Source organism: Mirounga leonina, unplaced genomic scaffold (genome assembly GCF_011800145.1).
Source record: "Mirounga leonina isolate KUSES-001 unplaced genomic scaffold, KU_Mleo_1.0 Mir_91, whole genome shotgun sequence".
In the NCBI taxonomy this organism is placed as follows: Eukaryota; Metazoa; Chordata; class Mammalia; order Carnivora; family Phocidae; genus Mirounga; species Mirounga leonina.
In genome coordinates this window covers 42985808-43003847 of record NW_023270839.1, presented here as the reverse complement: position 1 = coordinate 43003847, position 18040 = coordinate 42985808, and the positions used below count along the sequence as shown (strand labels likewise).

The window sequence follows — 18040 nt, the reverse complement described above, 5'->3', positions numbered from 1 at the left end:
GGGTGGGTTAAGCGTCTGCCTTCAGCTCAGGTCATGATCCCAGAGTCCTGGGATCAAGCCCCGAGTCAGGCTCCCTGCTCAGCAGGAAGTGTGCCTCTCCCTCCCCCTCCATCCCCCCTGCTCGTGCTCTCTCTCTCAAATAAATAAATAAATAAAATATTTTTTTAAAAAAAGAGTGTAATGTATTGTTAGGCAGAATGTCTTTTTTTCCTTCCCCATGTTTACTATGGAAGGAGGCATGGCATTTTGAGTTCTTAGCAGTTTCCCTGCTACCACCAAGTGAGGGGCCCTCTGATCCAAATAGGGACATGCAAATGCTCATTGGCTCGCCCCTATCAAGGACACAGGCCACCACCAGATGCCAGCCCATAAAACGTGTGGGGAGAAGTTAACATTTGCAGGCTCACTACCCCCATATCTCTGCGGATGTCTCCCCTGTTTGTGGGGCATGCAGGCTCCTCCAGGAATGGGCAGAGAACTTATGAAATGAGAGCGGGTTTGGGAATGGGGTGGGAGTCTCATGGATACAGATCATTGAGAAGCTTATTTCTTGGAAGGAGACTTACAGACATCATAGCATCAACTCTGCCCATGAGGCTGGTGGAAAATATGAGCCCAAAAATATTTCTTAAGATCTGGCAAGCTCCTGATACCCAACTTTACATGTTGTTTTGAAGACCCCAGGAGGCACGGCTACCAGAGAGATGGGAGGGCATCAGGAACAGAGACTGAAACGCTCGGATCCTGCTCAGAGATGGGGCCGGAAGCCCTGAGGACCCCCCGGGGAGCGATCTTTCCCTCCTTGTGAGGTACTGTGTCCCTGAGAGCCAGATAGCTCCTCCGTTATGAACGCAGGGCCCACTTCCGGAGTGGACACTTGCCTCGTTCACATTCAGGGCTGCTTTGAATTCTTGCAGGTTGATCTCCCGGTCTTTTCCCGCAATGGTCTCAAACTGGTGTGTCACCCACTGAATCCACTTGGCATCTTCCTCAGTACTCATGGCGCTGGAAGAAAAGGAGACTGGTTACGGGTTTGGTGTGGCCAAGGGCTCCTGGTGGTTCCAGGACGTGTGCCTTTTTCTAACCGGGGCCTCGGGCCTTCCATGGGTTGGATCAGCTTTGCCCATGGGAGAGGAGCCTCCGCAAGACTGCTTCTTCTTTACGTCCCTAACTCCCTGTCTCTTTCTTCCATCTGGCATCAGTCAGCCTGGACTCATGTCTCTTTAGGTTCTGGAATGATAGGGTCCCAGTGAGATGGAGCCCAAATTGTGGCCCTGAAGTCAGAGAGTGGCACACTCTGGGAATGCTATTAACATGATGACAATATTCCCCACCTCACATTTAAACAGCTCTTCACTGTTTTCCAAATACTTCCCACCCACTACTTCGTTTGGTCTCTGTCACAACCTGGTGGGTCATGACGTTTTATAGGGAGGAAATAGATTCAGAGAAGATGAATAGAGAGTGTTCAAATCCAAGGCCAGTGTGTTTTCCATCATGCCCCAGAGCCTCCACCCTCTACTTGAACACTTCTAGAACAAGCCACACCAGGACTCAGACCTCGGGTCTTGACTCTCTGGGTCCAGGGCATATTCTATGATGTTCCAAGAGTATCAGCAAACTGACACCCTCCCAGACGAGCTAACTACACAATGACCTGAACAGAGGTTAGTGATAAATGAGTGCCACTTTCTGTGGCATCAGAACCCAACAAACCAAAAATGAAGCTGTGAGGGAGGATTTATAGGATCTATTACCATAAACTTTTCTCTGAGAGAATGACTTTGCCTGTATCCCATGAGTTCAACAGAACGTTAAATGATTTAGCTACAATTGATCCTCATTATTTGTAGATTCCATATTCACGAATTCACCTGTTTGTTGAAACTTGTTAGTAACCCCCAATCCAATACTTGCAGCATTTTCCCAGACATTGTGGACATGAGCAAAGCAGTGATCAGTTTGAGTTGCCTGATGTACAGGTTCCCAGCTGAGGTTGAATAAGGGGACCCTCTGCCTTCTTGTTTCAGCTTTCATACTGAGAACGAGTGTCCTTTGCATGATCTACTGAGTGCTGCAAGTTTTGAATTTTTGTGCTTTTTGTTGGTTGTTTTGCTCTTTATTTTTTTCATTCTTAAAAAAAAATTTTTTTTTGAGTGTGGTTGACACACAATGTTATGTTAGTTTCAGGTGTATCTCTAGTTATGCTGTGCTCATTGCAAGTGTAGCTACCATCTGTTACCAGGCAACACTGTTACCATATCATTGATTATAGTCCCCACGCTGTACCAGTGATTTTGCTGTTTAAAATGGCCCCAAGAGTGGTGTTGAAATGCTGACTAGTGTTCCTAAGCACAAAAAGGCTGGGATATGCCTTACAGGAAAAATAGGTGTATTAGGTAAGCTTTGTTCAGACATGAGTCCTAGTGCTGTTGACCATGAGTTCTATGTTAACAAATCAACAATTTATATTTTTAAAGGAGTCTTTAAAAGAATCACACATAAAACAAGATTATATATTGACTGTTTGATAAAAAACACTTTGTGACTAGATGTTGGCAGGAACCTAACCCTGTATTTTCCTGAGGAGCAAAGGCTCAGAATTCCCTAATTCGTTGTTTGCGATGAATTTAGAGGACAGAATTGCCATGAATAATGAGAATCAACTGTGTTTATACATAAAAATTAAGAATAAACAAGCTAACTTCCACTTAAGAAACCAGGAAAAAATAATAAAATACACACGTCTATCTAAAGATAGACCATTAAATATAAAATCCGAAATTCAGGAACTAGAAAACTAAAAAAGGTCAAAATAATACATTTATTTTTTATTATGGCGATGGCTTCGCAGATGTATCCATATGTTAAAAACTCATCAAATTGTTCATTTTAAGTATGCAGTTTATTGTTTATCAATTATGCTTCAATACAGTGAAAAAAGAAGTTGGGTCTTTGAAAAGTGTATGTAGAAAAGCACGATTAAAGAAAACAAATGGGAAAAATACAACATTAATATTGAGAAAGGCAATAAAAATGGAGGGACTACAGACATATGAGTGTCTGGTGCAAATGTTTGGCGAATTCAGGGAAATGAGTTGATTTCAAGAAGACGTAACAATCTTAACGGACCGAAAATCATTTCAGAAATGAGAAAGGCAGTGAAATGTCAGCCCCAGCTTGTTTTTGTAGCTGAGTCCTATCCAATCTTCAAAGACTAGGCCCAGTATCAAACTATCTCCGATGGTAAAAAAAATAATGGTAAGACTCCCAATTTAATTTGACCAAGCTAGCATTACCCAATCCTGATGTAGATAGCATACAAAAAAAGGAAAATTCTAGACAAATGTAACTGGTAGAGAGGCAACACTCGAACTAGAATATAACCAAGTTAAATCCTGGAATTTACTTCAAAAAATAATAATCCACCTTTATCAGGAAGGACTCCTTCCAGATATACGAGGATAGTTCACTAGGAAGAAATCTGTCAACCACCACCCACTGTCCAATGGTGCAGTGCTTGGAAGACTAGCAGCCCCCAAGCTGTGATACCTGCCTGTAAGAGACAGGGAGAGCTTGCTAAAATGCCCACTCTGGCTCACCAACTTTGGGGTGGGACCCAGGAATCTGCACATTTAACGAGCACCCTGGATGTTGGCGACCCATGCCGGCTGGTCCAGGCTCTCACCTAGAAGTTAAACAGCCCCACTTACTTTACCTCTCGGGACCCACAGGAAGGCATTCCACAAAGAAGAGAGAACTCTGGGAAATAGGCTGCGTGCAAATGCTAACCCAGGGAAGGTGGGGATAGGGTATCTGGTGTGCACTTCCCTCTTCTGGGAAATGTTAGTGTTTCGGGCCTGCAGAAGAAGAAGAAATTCTGGGAAGCTGGTGGAGAAGAGGCTGGAACAGCCGGCAGGAAGAAGGGAGGGTGGGATGGGCGGGAAAAAGAAGGTAGCTCCGAAGGAGAGAGAATTCCTCGACGAGGAGCTAGGAATCTTCAGATTTCAGAGCTCTGGGGGAACAATGTGCTCAGCAGAGGCCAGAATTTTCCTCAGGAGACCAGGAGTTTAGGTCCAGGCTTGCTTTGCCCTAACTGATCACTGGCCCCACTGCACTCTGGTTTGCTCATCTGCAACATGTAACAAACATCCCTCTAACAGGGGCTGCTATGAGGATCACATGAGATGCTATTTGGGAAAGTGCAACTGACAAGCTCTGTACAAATGCTAGATATTGTCATTACTCTGCCTAGGCCAATTCCTGATTTTACAGATGTGAAAACGGGCCCAGAGATGTCAGGTGACTTGCCCAAGGTTGCACAGCTTGCTAGTAACCGGGCAAGAGCAGAGCTCAGGTCTCCTGACTTCTGTCCCAGGCAGACAGTCATCCTTTGTAGCTCCCCCACCAAAGGCAAAGAACCCTTGCCTTTCCCTTGTTGCTGGCATGGAAAGCTAGAGAAATGAGCCACTCACCCTCTGCAGCTTTCAGGGTCTGGCTGGGCTGGGTCTTCTGGCCTGCTCATCCTTTCTCCTGTCTTCTAGACCACAGGTCCCAGAGAGGCTGTGGTCTGTACAGCAGCGTGTGTTGTGAAGCCCACAGTTCACCTCACCCCAGCTCCTCCTTTTCCTGACTCTCCTAAAGAGCTGCTCACACCCACAGCCCCTCAGTCATCCACGTACTGGCTAGTGGCCGACTTGGTCCAGAGAAATGCCAACAAGGAGCCTGCTGCAAGGGTGGGGCAAGGATTTCACTGTAAAGATGTTGGCTGTCTTCCGTCCAGCTGGATACCTTCCCCTTCCATTTCCCCTCCTTCAAGGAGACCAGCAGGTAGGAAATCTAGAAATAGACTGTGAAAAAAAAATCACCATCAAGTCGGAGCAGGCTCTGCTCAGCCCTTAATGAGCCAAGTGAAACTTCATCAATCCCAATAACATTGATTACCAACAGAAATGCTGAAGCACTTATTCTGAGCCATGCACTGTGTTAAGGACTTTACACAGAGTGTTCAATTAAATACAAAACACAGCCCTGTTTGGTGGGTGTTATTATCATCACTGCACCAAAGGTGAAAGAGGGGCTCTGAAAGGTGACTAAAATGTCCAGATGGCTTGGCAGGCATTCAGCCATGTTGGGCTGACTTTGGAGACTGTGCATTTAACGACACGGGGAGCAAAGCTCAGTCCCAACGAATTGAGTAAAATATATTGGACCGGTCCTGTGAAGAGTTTCCCAGTTCAAGGGACCTGGGGAGGGAGGGAGATCAGTGAGCCCTACTGGCCAAAAAATCTAAGAGAAATTATACAGATGATTAGATAAGGTCGCATTGCAACTAAAATTCAAAGTGCTTTTTGCTTTTTGTCCTGCCTGGCAAGACATCAGCCGAGGCTGATAACCCTGGACGTCTGTTGCAGATTCGGACCCCCGACGGGTGATTTTAGATGTCTCTTGCTAATTTCCAAAATGAGGGAAATAGTAACTGTTTTGTTTTGTCTTAAAGCAGGCAAGTTGGTAGAAGAAATTTTTTCGATTATGTGGCCCCTGGTGGGGTACTTTCAAGGGCTCCTTGGATTGTAGTTCTGTCTGGACTCCAGAGTCATCAGGGGCTCACCTGATGCCCTTTTGCAGTCACCCATACTCCTCTGCCCACAGGCTCAGCCAGTTCTCACTGAGCGAGTCCCAAGGCTCTGCAGAACCAGGGTGATCTGGTGATCTCTGAAAATTCTCCATTCTGACTTGGCAAGAGACATAATTCACTGGGTCCAGATGATTTAAGACGGCGTCAGAGGTGATAAAGAACATCTGTTTCTCTTTCAAGGGTGACTATCCCAGAGTTTGTGCTGTGATGATAGCATTTGAGAAATTCAGCCCCATGATCTTGGTTTAGGTTTGACGTGTTTTCCTTAAAATCAGGACTGGAAAGAACTTCAAGGTCATAGAGTTCAACCAACCTTTTTTTTAGCTTAAGTCCCTCCTCCACCCTACCCCAACCAGACCTGGTGGTCGGCAACCTTGACTTGCACACCCCAGTCATGGGGTGTTCACTTGCTTGGGAAGCAGCAATTTGGGGGCTACGTTGACTATTCGGAGAGTGTTCCTCATGCTAGAGGGAAGAGAGAAATAGAAACTTCTATTAAGTGACTCCAGAAACTACATGTAGGAAATGGAAAATTCTTTGGAAGAAATAAGCAAAGAAAAGATGAATTATGCTTTCAACTTGTGACCAGTTAAGGAAGAGAAGGAAGAAGAAGAGGTGAGACAGAGCTGCCTGTGTCCTATTGTCATTGTGGTTATCTGTGCATGATTCTCTGTCTACCCCACTGGACTGTGAGCTCCGAAAGGCAAGGTCTCTGGCTCATTAATTTTGAATCCCAGAAAACTAGCACGGTGCTCAGTACATAGGGAACACTCCATACACATTTGTGGAATGAATAAACATGCCTCCATTTGACAAGTATTTATGAAACACCATGTGCCATGCACAGTCAGGGTATACAGAGATGAGTAAAATAGTCCAGCGTGATCAAGGCAGATACAGAAGAGAGCATCAGGAGGATTTCCCAGTGGGGGTGACTGATCTGAGATGGGTTTTAGAGTGTGGATAGGAGTTTGCCAGGTAGAAAGCAGAAAGGACATTGGGAGCAACGAGAAGATCAAACACAAAGGCATGGAGATGTGAACGCATTCAGCGTTCAGGAAGCTATGAGTAGTTCAGGTCTAACTAAACAATGACATGGGGAAGGACAAGCTTGAAAGCAGAACTAGAACCAGGAGCAGGAGGGTCTAGTATGAGGTGAGCTAAAGAGCGAGGCCCCTGCCCTGATTGCTGGGGAGCCAGTAAAACATATAAAGCAAAGGAGCAACGTGATCAAGTACTTGCCAAAGTTCTGACAGATGAAAGTCCAGTTTATCTCCTAGTATATGGACAAAATGCGAATTTTTAGAAGGAGGATGATAAACACTGTGAATATGCATTTTTGAACACGGCTTTCTTCTAACCAACATTTGGGAAGTATACTTTTCCCCCCATCAACATTTTTGCATGATTACAAGACTTATAAACATTAATTATAGGAAAATATATAAAAGCACAAAAAAGATTTTTAAAATCACTGCAATCTACTCATCCAGATAAAATCTCTGCTACAATGAAGTGTTCCTTTCTAGTCACATGCAGAAGGTGGCCCAGCATGGGATTCGGAGGGGAGTAGTTCCTGATGAACCTGCTGGCATGGGCTGGTTTGCCTTTTGAAAGGTAAAATGGAATGGTTTTCCTTATGTCAAGGGGTTTCACCTATGTCTCCTCTCATGGAGCTGGGAGGCCATAAAGAAGCTGGGCCTCCTGGACATTTCAACAGGTGGAACCACGAACTTCTGAACCTGGCCAAACTGCAAATATTCTAAGGATTCCACCTGAACACCTGCAACTTGCTACAGTAAGAGACTTAGCTTAGTGAGAGCGTTAGCAACCAATTATACTCAGCCAAGTCTTGTTTTCTGCCCCCCAAACCAATCAAAATTCTTTGTAAACAACATATAAAAGCATTCCCTTTTGTCTTTAAAAATTTCTTGGGGTGCCTGGGTGGCTCAGTCGGTTAAGCGTCTGCCTTCAGCTCAGATCATGATCCCAGGGTCCTGGGATGGAGCCCCCGCATCAGGCTCCCTGCTCAGCGGGAAGCCTCTTCTCCCTCTCCCGCTCCCCCTGCTTGTGTCCCCTCTCTCACTCTCTTTCGCTGTCAAATAAATAAATAAAATCTTTAAAAAAAAAAATTTCTTGACTTTTTTTCCCTGGGAGGGCAGTTTGGGTTGCTGCTTACATCTGTTTCCCCAGAATTCTCAGTTCTGAGAACACAAATAAATGCTTTTGTCTTTATTTTAGCTCAGCCTCTTTTCTGGGTCAACAGCCTTGCAGAAAAGGCTTGGGATGGCCCCTGGAAAGAGGAGGAGGAAAATATGGGACTGTTCTTCAGCTCTACCCTTGAACTCTGGTCTGAGCTCTCTGAAAAGACAGGAGACGTTCTCTCCACTTTTGCAGGGAATTCGGGTGGTTCTGATACCATTTGGGCTCAGGGGTCTTGAATTTTTGGAGGACATCAGCTGCTGAGCAGTGAGAGGAGTTGTCCTTAAATGGCTGCCACGTGGTAAACATCTCTGGGAGCACCTGGATTTGAGTGGCTGGATTTGAGCAGGCTGGCTTGTGAGCACATGTGATATCAAATGCCCACTGGGAGAAATTCCTGGGGAAAACTGAAAATGGAGTAGGGAGGCCAAGATCCACAATCAGAAAAAGGTGGGTATGAATGCTAATGTTACTTCCTTCATACCCACAAGCCAGAGTCAGAAAAGTAAGAAGCTGCAATTTGGGGCTTCTGGTTAAGATGGCCTGAAGTTCACTCTTTGAGGACCCCTCATCTGTACCATACACAAAGCAATGAAAGATAAAATACGTTTAAAGATTTAAGGCACTGCTCTGGTGAAGGAAGGTGGAGACCCGGGAATAGACAGCACGGTCTGAGGATCCTCTGGGTCACATGGAGAGAGGCAGTTCCTCTGCTTGGAGTGCATTTGGGAGAGGGGGCTCAACCTCTCCAGGGGTGAGGGACCTGGTGGGGGCCATTGAGCTGCCACATTCACTAGCATAGGACTCGAGGCCAATTTCTGGGACAAACCGGTAGGTGGCCCCAGTGCAGCAAGACCTCCCCCAAGGGATCGGTGCTTGCACCGATCTCTAAAATTTGGAGTTCTGGAACCCAGTCAGGCCTGAGATAGAACACAGGAGTGTTGGCTGCCTGGCAGGCAGACAGCTCAGACACAGGCAGGGTGAAGGCAGGGATCTGACGGAAGCCGGGGACACAGAAGAGGTGATTGTGTGCTCTTCTATGAGGGCTTTCTGAAGGGTGGTGAGTGCAAACTCCTCACTACGGGAGGAGAGGGCCTGGATACCACCATATTTATCCTGCCCCTCAGCACTGATGGACTTCAGTGGGCAACACAGCACCAGCCAATGGAGGCCTGAGCCGCTTACACCAAGCCATGCCCTCCTGCACTGTGCAGGCACATCTCCACTGGTGCAAGTCCACCTGAGATTTAGCACAACAGGCCCCGCCCCCAGACAACCAGCACAACCCCTTGCCCACACCAAGTCTGCCAAACGCAGAGTGCTGCAAAACCTCAGCTCTAGAGCCAATAGGATCTAGCTTCCTTTTTATTTTTATTATTATTTTAAATTTAATTTAATTAATTTATTTTGTATTTTATTTTTATTTGTATTATTTTTTATATTTTTTGGATCTAGCTCCTTTAACAAGCAGACTAAAACACCACCTATGATCTAGCTTTCTTTCTTTTTTTAAAAAAATATTTTTTATTTTCTTTAATTTTTAAAAATTTTTTATTATTTGGATTTAGCTTCTTTTATCGAGCAGACCAAAACACCACCTACGATTTAAATTCTTCCTTCCTTCCTTCCTTTTTTCTTTCTTTCTTTCTTTCTTTCTATCTTTCTTTCTTTCTTTCTATCTATCTATCTTTCTTTCTTTCTATCTATCTATCTTTCTTTCTTTCTTTCCTTCTCCTGGACAAAATGACAAGATGGAGAAATTCACCCCAAAAGAAAGAACAGGAAGAAGTAACAGCTAGGGATTTAATCAATAGAGATATAAGTAAGATGTCTCAATTAGAATTGAAAACAACAATTATAAGGATACTAGCTGGGCTTGAGAAAAGCAAAGAAGACACTAGAGAATCCAATCTAGTCAAGCCAAAATTTATAATGCTATAACTGAGATGCAAATCCAAATGGATGCCATGACAATGAGGATGGATGAAGCAGAGGAACACTTTAGTGATATAGAAGATAAAATTATGGAAAATGATAAAGCTGAGAAGAAGAGGGAAAGAAAACTATTGGATCATGAATGTAGACTTAGGGAACTTAGCGACTACTTAAGGCATATTAACAATCATATCATAGGAGGCCCAGAAGATGAAGAGAGAGAAAAAGGGGCAGAAGGTTCATTTGAACAAATTATAGCTGAAAACTTCCCTAATTTGGGGAAGGAAACGGGCATTAAAATGCAAAGGTACAGAGAAGTCCCATTAAATTAAACAAAAGCCAGCCATCACCAAGACATATCATAGCCAAATTCACAAAATACACAGACAATGAAAGAATCCTGAAAGCTGTGAGGGAAAAAAAAGTCCTTAACCTATAAGGGAAGACAGATCAGGTTCACAGCAGATCTGTCCACAGAAATTTGGCAAGCTGCTGGAAGAGAGTGGCATGATATATTCACTGTTCTGAATGGGAAAAATATGCAGCCAAGAATACTTTATTCAGCAAGACTGTCATTCAGAATAGAAGGAGAGATAAAGAGTTTCCCAGACAAACGAAATTAAAGGAGTTCATGACCACTAAACCAGCCCTGCAAGAAATGCTAAAGGCGATTCTGACTGGGGTAAAAAGACCAAAAGCAACAAAGACTAGAAAGGAACAGAGAACACCACCAGAAACACCAACCCTACAGATAACACAGTGGCGCTAAATTCATATCTTTCAATAAGCACTCTGAATGTAAATGGACTAAATCCTCCAATCAAAAGACATAGGGTATCCGAATGGATAAAAAAAAAACAAGACCTATTTATATGCTGCCTGAAAGAGACTAATTTTAGACCTAAAGACAACTGCAGATTGAAAGTGAGGAAATGGAGAACCATCTCTCATGCTAATGGATGTCAAAACAAAGCCAGGGTAGGGGCGCCTGGGTGGCTCAGTCGTTGGGCGTCTGCCTTCGGCTCAGGTCATGATCCCAGGGTCGTGGGATTGAGTCCCACATCGGGCTCCCTGCTCTGCGGGAAGCCTGCTTCTCCCTCTTCTACTCCCCCTGCTTGTGTTCCCTCTCTCGCTGTGTCTCTCTCTGTCAAATAAATCAATAAAAATCTTTAAAAAAAAAAAAAAAAGAAAGCCAGGGTAGCTATACTTACATCAGACAAATTAGAGTTTAAATCAAAGACTGTAACATTGTCCTGAAGAAGGACATTATATCATAATTAAGGGTCTATCCATCAAGAAGATCTAACAATTGTAAATACTTATGCCCCCAACTTGGGAGCACCAAAATATATGAATCAATTGATAACAAACATATCGAAATTCATTGATATTATAATAATAGTAGGGGACTTTAACACCCTACTTACAGCAATGGATAGATCATCTAAGCAGAAAATTAGCAAGGAAACAATGGATTTGAATGACACACTGGACCAGATAGACTTAACAGATATATTCAGAACATTTCATCCTAAAGCAGCAGAATACACATTCTTTTTGAGTGCACATGGAATATTCTCCAGAATAGAATACATACTAGGTCACAAATCAGACCTCAACAAGTACAAAAAGACTGAGATCATACCATGCATATTTCTGGCCATAATACTATGAAACTTGAAATTAACCACAAGAAAAAAATTGGAAAGACCACAAATCTATGGAGGTTAAAGAACATCCTACTAAAGAATGATTGGGTTAACCAAGAAATTAAAGAAGAAATAAAAAAGTACATGGAAACAAATGAAAATGAAAACACAACAGTCCAGAACCTTTGGGATGCAGCAAAGGTGGTCCTAAGAGGGAAGTATATAACAATACAGGCCTACCTCAAGAAGCAAGAAAAGTCTCAAATATACAAATTAACCTTACACCTAAGGGAGCTAGGAAAGGAACAGCAAATAAAGCCTAAAGCCAGCAGAAGAAGGGAAATAATAAAGATTAGAGCAGAAATAAATGATATAGAAACAAACAAACAAAACAGTAGAACAGATCAACAAAACTAAGAGCTGGTTCTTTGAAAGGATTAATAAAACTGATAAACCCCTAGCCAGACTTATCAAAAAGAAAAGAGAAAGGACCCAAATAAATAAAATCACAAAGAGAGAGGAGAAATCACAACCAACACCACAGAAATACAAACAATTATAAGAGAATATTATGAAAAATTATATGTTAAAATCTGGGCAATCTGGAAGAAATGGACAAAGTCCTAGAAATATACAAACTACCAAAACCAAAACAGGAAGAAATAGAAAACTTGAATAGACTGATAACCAGCAAAGAAATAGAATCAATAATCAAAAATCTCCCAACAAACAAAAGTCCAGGGCCAGATGGCTTCCCAGGGGGATTTTACCAGACATTTAAAGAAGAGTTAATACCTAGTCTTCTCAAATTGTTCCAAAAAACAGAAATGGGAGGAAAGCTCCCAAACAGCATCTACAAGGCCAGCATTACTTTGATTCCAAAACCAGACAAAGACTCCACTAAAAAGAATTACAGGCCAATATCCCCGATGATGTAAAAATTCTCAACCAGATACTAGCAAATTGAATCCAACAGTACATTAGAAGACTTACCATGATCAAGTGGGATTTATTCCTAGGCTGCAGGGGTGGTTCAATATTTGCAAATCAATCAACATGATACACCACGTTAATAAAGAATAAGAACCAAATGATTCTCTCAACAGATGCAGAAAAAGTGTTGGACAAAATACAGCATCCATTCTTGATAAAAATCCTCAACAAAGTAGGTATAGATAGACATACCTCAACATGGCAAAGGCCATATACGAAAGACCCACAGTTGTTTGGTTTTTTTTTTAAGATTTTATTTATTTATTTGAGAGAGAGAACACTAGCAGGGAGGAGGGGCAGAGGGAGAGGGAGAAGCAGACTCCCCACTGAGCAGGGAGCCTGATGCAGGACTCCATCCCAGAATCTGGGATCATGACCTAAGCCAAAGGCAGATGCTTAACCAACTGAGCCACCCAGGCACCTGAAAAGACCCAAGTTAATATTTTCCTCAATGGGGAAAAACTGAGACCTTCTCCTCCAATGGTCAGGAATAAGACAGGGATGTCCACTCTCACCATTACTATTTAACATAGTACTGGAAGTCTTAGCCTCAACAGTCAGACAACGAAAAAATAAAAAGCACCCAAATCAGCAAGAAAGAAATCAAACTTTCACTATTTGCAGACAGCATGATAGTATATATAGAAAACCCAAAAGACTCCACCAAAAAATTGTTAGGACTGATACATGAATTCAGCAAAGTCCCAGGATATAAAAATAAATGTACAGAAATCTGTTGCATGTCTATACACCAATAACGAAGCAGCAAAAAAAGAAATCAAGGAATCGATCTCATCTACAATTGCACCAAAAACCATAATATACTAGGAATAAACCTAACCAAAGAGGTAAAAGATCTGTACTCTGATAACTATAAAACACTGATGAACGAAATTGAAGAGGACACAAAGAAACGGAAAGACATTTCATGCTCATGGATTGGAAGAACAAATATTGTTAAAATGTCTATACCACCCAAAGCAATCTACAGATTTAAAGCAATCCCTATCAAAATACCAACAGCATTTTTCACAGAACTAGAACAAATAATCCTAAAATTTGTATGGAACCACAAAAGACCCCGAATAGCCAAAGTAATTCTGAAAAAGAAAAGCAAAGCTGGAGGCATCACATTTCTGGACTTCAAGTTATATTACAAAGCTGTAGTGATCAAGACAGTATGGTATTGGCACAAAAGCAGACATATAGATCAGTGGAACAGAATAGAAAACCCAGAAATGGACCCACAACTACATGGTCAAATAATCTTTGATGAGGCAGGAAAGAATATCCAATGGAAAAAAAACAGTCTCTTCAACAAATGGCATTGAGAAAACTGGACGGCCACATGCAGATGAAACTGGACCACTTTCTTATACTATACACAGATAAATACAAAATAGATGAAAGACCTAAATGTGAAAGAGAAAACCATCAAGACCCTAGAGGAGAACACAGGCAGTAACCTCTTTGACCTCAGCTGTAGCAACTTCTTACTAGACACATCAATGGAGGCAAGGGAAACAAAAGCAAAATGAACTGTTGGGACTTCATCAAGATAAAAAGCTTCTGCACAGTGAGGCAATCAACAAAACTAAAAGGCAGCCTATGGAATGGGAGAAGATATTTGCAAATGACATATCTGATAAAGGGTATCCAAAATGTATAAAGAACTTATCCAACTCACCACCCAAAAAACAAACAATCCAGTTAAGAAACGGCAGAAGACAGGAATACACATTTTTCCAAAGAAGACATCCAGATGGCTAACAGACACATGAAAAGATGCTTAACATCGCTCATCATTAGGAAAATACAAATCAAAACCACGATGAGATACCACCTCACATCTGTCAGAATGGCTAAAATTGACAACACAGGAAACAACCAGTGTTGGTGAGGATGCAGAGAAAGGGGAACCTTCAAGCACTGTTGGTGGGAATGCAAACTGGTGCAGCCACTCTGAAAAACAGTATGGAGGTTCCTCAAAAAGTTACATATAGAACTACCTTATAATCCAGCAATTACACTACTAGGTATTTACCCAAAGGATACGAAAATACAGATTTGAAGGAGTACATACACCCTGATGTTTATAGAAGCATTATCAAAAATAGTCAAACTATGGAAAGAGCCCAAATTCCATTGACTGATGAATAGATAAAGAAGAGGTGGTATATATATATACAATGGAATATTACTCAGCCATTAAAAAGAATGAAATCTTGGGCGCCTGGGTGGCTCGGATGGTTGGGCGTCTGCTTTGGGCTCAGGTCATGATCCCGGGGTCCTGGGATCAAGTCCCGCATCGGGCTCCCTGCTCGGTGGGGAGCCTGCTTCTGCCTCTCTCTCTCTCTCTCTCCCTGTCTCTCATGAATAAATAAATAAAATCTAAAAAAAAAAATTTTTTTTAAGAAATGTTAAAAAAAAAAAGAATGAAATCTTGCCATTTGCAAAGATGTGGTTGGAGCTAGAGGGTATGATGCTAAGCGAAGTAAGTCAGTCAGAGAAAGACAAACACCAGATGATTTCACTCATATGTGGAATTTAAGAAACAAAACAGATGAACATATGGGAGGGGGAGAAAGAGAGAGAGAGAGAAAGAAACCATAAGAGACTCTTAACAATAGAGAACAAACTGAGGTTGATGGAGGGAGGTGGGGGGGGGATGGGCTAGATGGGTGATGGGTGTTATATGTAAGTGATGAACCATTGAATTCTCCGGAAACCAATATTGCACTGTGTGTTAACTAACTAGTATTTAAATAAAAATTTGAAAAAAAGTAAATACATAAAGATAAAAATTTAAAAGACCAGCTGCTATCAAAAATAAGATAAACATCTCTGTTGACCAGTGATGAAACAGAAACACACAGTGCCTGTCGAATGGAAGCTCTAGTCCTGCTCAGCTCTGGGTGCAGCTTCTAAGAACTGTGCTCCTGGGAAAGGATGTGAGCCTTGGGCTGAGGGAGCCCTGATTATGGGACAGGGCTGAAAAAAGCCTGGGACTGACTTATATTTTGTACGTAGGAGAAAAAGAGGAGTTGACATAACCTCCTCACCCAGGGCTGGACCAGGCCAACTGCAGTTTGGGGACTGCACTCACAATGTCCTCAGATCTCCATGGATGGGAGCCCCAAGCCCCCAAGACCAGCGTTGAATTGCGCGGCCCAAGAAGCTGGATGGAAACAACCATGAAACTTTTAGAGAAAGAGCATGAACACACACACACACACACACACACACACCATTCAAGGTGAGCCAACAAGCTGGTATGCCCCAAAACCCAAAAAGAATGAATGCTAAGCAGATAGCCAATCAAACCAATAATAGGGAGAATTCATTCTGTAAGCATATGTAGAGTCTTTAAAGAGAGAAAGGAAAGAAAAACACCCATTAAAAAAAAATTGAGAAATAAAAATGGGCAGAAAGGAAAGGAAACTAGTTTCAGCTGGTGTGAAGAAAACCCAGTTAGAAATATGGAGAATGGGGGCGCCTGGGTGGCTCAGTCTTTAAGTGTCTGCCTTTGGCTCAGGTCATGATCCCAGGGTCCTGGGATCGAGCCCCACATCGGGCTCCCTGCTCAGTGGGAAGCCTGCTTCTCCCTCTCCCACTCCCCCTGCTGTGTTCCCTCTCTCGCTGTGTCTCTCTGTTAAATAAATAAATAAAATCTTTAAAAAAATATGGAGAATAATATTATTAAATTATTACAATTTAAAAATAACTGAATCGATAGGTTAATTTTTAAACTAGACAGAGTTGGAGAGTGAATGTGCAATCTCTAAGATAGCATGGAATCACTCACTTGAAATAATTCTGTAGCTTTTTCCCCCACTTACCAACATATACTAAGCATTTCTCATATTATTAAATATGAATGTGTCCGAATGTTGTAAGCTGGTGCTCTATGTCTGGACATTTGATTTTCCTACATTTATTCCATTACTGTAAACAGGTTTCTGAGAAATCTTGTGATTCAATCTTTGTCCAAACTTCCAGTGGTTTCTCTCAATTGGATTCCCAAAAGAGGAATTGCTGGGGGTAAAACGTATAAACTTTCTGAAGCCCTTTAATAAAGCCAAATTGCTTTCCCCGAATCTTGAACCAGTTTTCTCTCCCACCCATGTTTTCAGAGAATGCCTCTTTCACCAAACACTTGTGAATACTAGGGATTATTCTTTAAAATACTTGTCCATCAGGTTAAAAAGGATACTTTGCAGTTTTGATCTGCCTTTGCCTGATTAGTGGAGAAGTGAAACGTCTTCATGGAAGGAAAATCGTGAACTCCTTTTTTCCTCACTTCTTGAATGAATTGGGGCATATTTTCCTGTGGAGGGGACACTGAGCTTCTTTTATATAGTCATGCTCACAACTGGTTGGGTTTTTTTTGGGGGGGAGAATAAAGTTCATTTTTCTACATTCTTTCAATCAAAGGTATGACATGTTTTCACTCTATCCCTATGGCAGATTGCTTATTCCTTCTTGGCCCTGATTTTAAGTCCTGAGTCTGTAGCCCATGGATTTTCCCTGCTTGCTGGAGGAAAGGTCAGGGAAGGACACTAAGATGTGGACAAACCCCAGAGAAGACCATGGGTCATCCACTTATGCCCTGGAGCCCTACTGTCTTACCCATTTGAGGCCTCTGGCGATTGCCCAATTTCTCCTTAATTAGCAAAACTTCCTGAACAAGTTGCCTATACTCAGTCTCTACTTCTTCATTCCCATCTTTGAGAAATCCATTTATGTCATTTGCTTTTGTTGACTTCATCAGGAAAGAAGACAAGCCATCTGGAGCCCCTCCCTTGGAGGATAGTCTGATTTTCCTCCTCCAGTAAACAAGGGCTTTCCTTAGAAGCCATAAACAATCCTTCCTGTTTCTGGGTGTGAGCAAGGAAGTTGAGTGGGTGATGGGGCCTGGTGTAAGAATTGGCTGCCCAAGGTCGGCCTCTGAACAAGACTTGGTGTTTAGAAAGCAATGGAGGCAGCAGATAAACCAGATTACCGCAGGGGAGGAGAAGAGGGACTTGGTGCCCCAAGGCAGAAGCTAAAGGTGTTTTTAGCATCAGCAGAACATGTCTCAGACTGCAAAATGCTTGTGCATGGAACATAGTGTCCTCCTGAAATAGCCCTGCTGGCTGGCTCACACACAAGTGTTTCTAGAGGCATCTTTGAAACACGCGGGACCCAGATTGGTGTGAGGATGCTGCTGGGCTGAGAAGGCCAGGCCTGTATATTGTATCACCAGGAGCAATCGCTGCCATGGCAACTTTTCAGCCTGCTAAGTCCCAAGGGGACCTTTGGCAAACCCAGGGGAGACGAGAAAGCAAGGAGATGACGATACAGAATTTCTGTTCAACCTGGCTTGAGGAGCATCCAAACAGGACTTAATTCCTTTTAATAAAAGCAAGGCATGCACATAGTGAAAACTGGAACAGCACAAGAGAGTGCACAGGGAAAAAGGAATCCCCCTTCCTCCTCAGCCCCCGGTCTCACTTTCCAGGGGTGAGAGCATTCGTGGCCTTTTGTTTGTGTACTTACACAGGACAGACGATCACAGAGCTGCCTGCAGGCACACCACATTCCTTCGACTGGCTAAAAGCATCCCATTTCCAGTCCCATTTCA

The 18040-nt window shown here is 42.7% G+C and overlaps 1 protein-coding gene across 1 annotated transcript in view; it reads right to left on the bottom strand.

Annotated features, from left to right (window-relative positions):
- The window catches only part of NOX5 (NADPH oxidase 5), a 106381-nt gene that overhangs the window by 24726 nt on the left and 63615 nt on the right, over window positions 1-18040 (bottom strand). Inside the window, 2 exon segments of the mRNA XM_034994621.1 lie at window positions 882-1005; window positions 4476-4850. Of these exon segments, the coding sequence (XP_034850512.1) occupies window positions 882-1005; window positions 4476-4525 (174 nt within the window). The 5' untranslated portion in view covers window positions 4526-4850.